Source organism: Nerophis lumbriciformis, linkage group LG02 (assembly GCF_033978685.3).
Source record: "Nerophis lumbriciformis linkage group LG02, RoL_Nlum_v2.1, whole genome shotgun sequence".
Lineage (NCBI taxonomy): Eukaryota > Metazoa > Chordata > Actinopteri > Syngnathiformes > Syngnathidae > Nerophis > Nerophis lumbriciformis.
In genome coordinates, this window is record NC_084549.2 from 25,544,239 (window position 1) to 25,547,500 (window position 3,262).

The window sequence follows — 3,262 nt, forward strand, 5'->3', positions numbered from 1 at the left end:
ATCACAGGGTCAACACAGATAGACAGACAACATTCACATATAACATGTGGATATTTAAAGTTAACACTGCCCTAGTGGTCTAAGTAGCAGGGCGAACCAAAGTTATGTATCTCAACGCCAGAAAAGTAGTTCCTCTGTCTTAGCTCGTACAATAACTATGTTGCTATAGCTCGGTTAACATGCATGTCACAGCACGTAAATGAAGCGTTGTAGGATACAATTAAAAGAGGAATAAATGTGTGTTCTTAATAGTGATTGTGGATGATGAGGGGAAAAAGTGCAGATCCCCATTAAGGCGGTGAAATGTTTGTCCTTTCACAGTGGAGAGCAATACATTATTTATTGGGTAGGAGAATATAAAGGAAAATATCACTGCTTACAGCTCAAATAGTCTTTTACATCAAACTTGTTAAAAATTCAAAGCGATTATGATTCAAATAAAAAGGAAACGTTCAAATAAATCTCTACCAGGGCGTTTTCTCTGGCGGCCATACCAGCGTCGACTAGTCCTTTAAATCCCTGACGTCACCATGTCACTTTTTCCTCCACGTTGGCCGCACATGCGCAGAAGGCGCGATCACCTGCGCGAACAAGGAAGTCAATAGAGAGCACTCGATGTGAAAACAAAAATACTTCTCTCCCGACCCACTGTCGTCGTCTTCTCGTCAACTTTCAGCAACGTCGGCGAGACAAGATGTTCAAGAAACTCAAGCAGAAGATAAACGAGGAGCAGTTGCCGCAGAGGAACGCACAGACTCCACCACAGGCCCAGGTTAGTTGTTGTGTAGCGCAGAGCTAACACCTAGCTAGGCTAACACCTGTTTACTGACTGGACTAGCAGTCAAATCTTGTTTTATTGTTTCGATTTATCTCCATCGCCTTGCTCACTTTGCTGTCAACTTCGCCCCCTTTTTAATTTTAGCTGTCCTTTTGCTTATTCGCAAACGTTAGCATCGTGCTAACAACCCTCAAGCTGATCTGACATAGCAGATCTGCAGGTTTTCTCTACGCTTGCAGAAACATTACTAACTGCGTAGTCTTGTTGTTGTCCTAAACAAGTTTCGGTTAATAGAGGAGGGATGGATGAATACTTTTGTTACTGACTCTATGTGCGTGATTGAACTGCTTGCTGTCTGCGAGCTGCAAGTCAAGTGGATTTGGGCTGGCAGCTTTATTTGACACATGCAAATCCCGTCGGTGCACGACAGCTGCCTGCAGGATGTAAGTACACACGAAGACTTTAAAGTGCTTATTATTGACACAACAAAAAAGGGAGTAGACTGAAGCTTATTGCAAACCGCTACAAAACTTGTCAGTGTACCTGTCAAAGCTCTTAAAGTTAAAAGTTAAAGTACCAATGACTGTCACACACACAGTAGGTGTGGTGAAATTACCCTCTGCATTTGACCCATCCCCTTGTTCCGCCCCCTGGGAGGTGAGGGGAGCAGTGAGCAGCAGCGGTGGCCGCGCCCGGGAATCATTTCGGTGATTTAACCCTCAATTCCAACCCTTGATGCTGAGTGCCAAACAGGGAGGTAATGGGTCCCTAGTAGGGATGTCCCGATCCAGGTTTTTGCACTTCCGATCCGATACCAATGTTGTTTTTGCACTTCCGATCCGATACCGATACTGGCCTATACTGGCCTATCCGAGCATGTATTAAAGTTTAAAGTTTTTTAGCCTACTTAGTTGTCAGATTCATGTTGAAAAGGGTTTTAGTACTCTTGATAACAACTAGCCAGCTGAATTAGATGAGTTTGAATTAGGGCTGGGCGATATATCGATATACGCGATATATCGCGGGTTTGTCTCTGTGCGATATAGAAAATGACTATATCGTGATATCGAGTATACGTTCTCACGCAGTTGCTTTTTGCTGCAGGCATTACACTACAGGCTCTCCTCTTTCCAGTCTCTCCTTCTCACAGACAGACAAGCGCACTTTCTTAGACACGTCACATATGTATACGCCCTCCCCGAGCAGAGAGGTAGCAGCATGGCTAACGTTAGCTGTGATGCTAGCGGAGTGGTGCGAGCGCTAATACAAGAGAAAGAAGGTGCGAATCTGGTAACAAATGGAGGAATAATTAACTCCCCCAAAAAACAGCAGGGGGTCCATCGTCTGGCGGTGGTTTGGCTTCAAGTGGGAAGATGTCAAACAGACAACCGTAATTTTCAAGTGTGGGGCAAAAGCTTTGCTATAAAAAGTAGCATTACTGCTGTAACAAACAGTTCAGGGTGTCTCAAGTTACTGGAGTGTGTTAGGTAAGGAGGAGGAGTTTTGTCCCTCCAGAGTTGGCGTAGGGCTGTGACGAAGGGTGTGTGTGGTTGTGGAAGGAGGTGTGTGATGTTGACATTAAAGAAGCGGTGGCTACCGAACCTGCTCTAATGTCTCCCGTTTATTATTTTATTAGATAAGTACACTGTATAGGCGAACCCAAGACACTCGGCTGCACTGCTAATATGTAGCATCATTTGAAAATTCACCCGCTAGACAATGAAGAGGGCTTACTCCGCACGTCAATATCTCCGTTTGGTGCCACACGTCCACACCATCAAAATGCCGAGGCAAACATTTCCAGATCAACACCGTATGAAAAAAATAGTGATTTTTTTTAGTTGTGATTTCCTTCTCTGCATGAAAGTTTAAAAGTAGCATATATTAATGCAGTATGAAGAATAATGTTTTAATGTAGAATCATCATACTGCTGTGATTATATGTATCAAGTGTTCATTCAAGGCTAAGGCAAAATATCGAGATATATATCGTGTATCGCGATATGGCCTTAAAATATCGCAATATTAAAAAAAGCCAATATCGCCCAGCCCTAGTTTGAATACTACACAATGGTTGGTAACAAGAAACTGACCTGTTTATTCAAGGATAAACACAAAATAGACAAAATTATACATGACAAACAGAAATGGCATCATTGAACAGTAAAAAAGTGAACAGTATAAAGTGCAAATAATGCTGTAAACATTATTAAAAAAAGCAAAACAAACAAACAGCCTGAGTGGGATAAAATGTCTATAACTCAGCATCAATACTTGCTCTTGAACAAGTGTAAACTTTAAAAAAAAAAAAAAAAACTATCTACCCACTCCCCTCAATTGTTTGCCCCCCCCTGACTGCAGTCCGAGCATAATGGGGAGATGTGTTGGATGGTACGTCGAAAGCCCACTTTACTCACGAGAGATAACGGCTCATCATCCAGAATTAATTCCTCGGCAATGACTCTAGTTATCTCCTGGGCTTTA

General features: G+C 42.7%; 1 protein-coding gene across 2 annotated transcripts in view; it reads left to right on the plus strand.

The window, feature by feature from the left end:
* The first annotated feature begins 579 nt into the window (after positions 1–579).
* Positions 580–3,262, plus strand: part of golga4 (golgin A4) — a 45,226-nt gene continuing 42,543 nt past the window's right edge. For both annotated transcript variants that reach the window (XM_061959407.1, XM_061959418.1), the window contains exon 1: positions 580–772. In XM_061959407.1, coding sequence (XP_061815391.1) covers positions 695–772 — 78 coding nt within the window. In that variant the 5' untranslated portion in view covers positions 580–694. The remainder of the gene's footprint in view (positions 773–3,262) is intronic.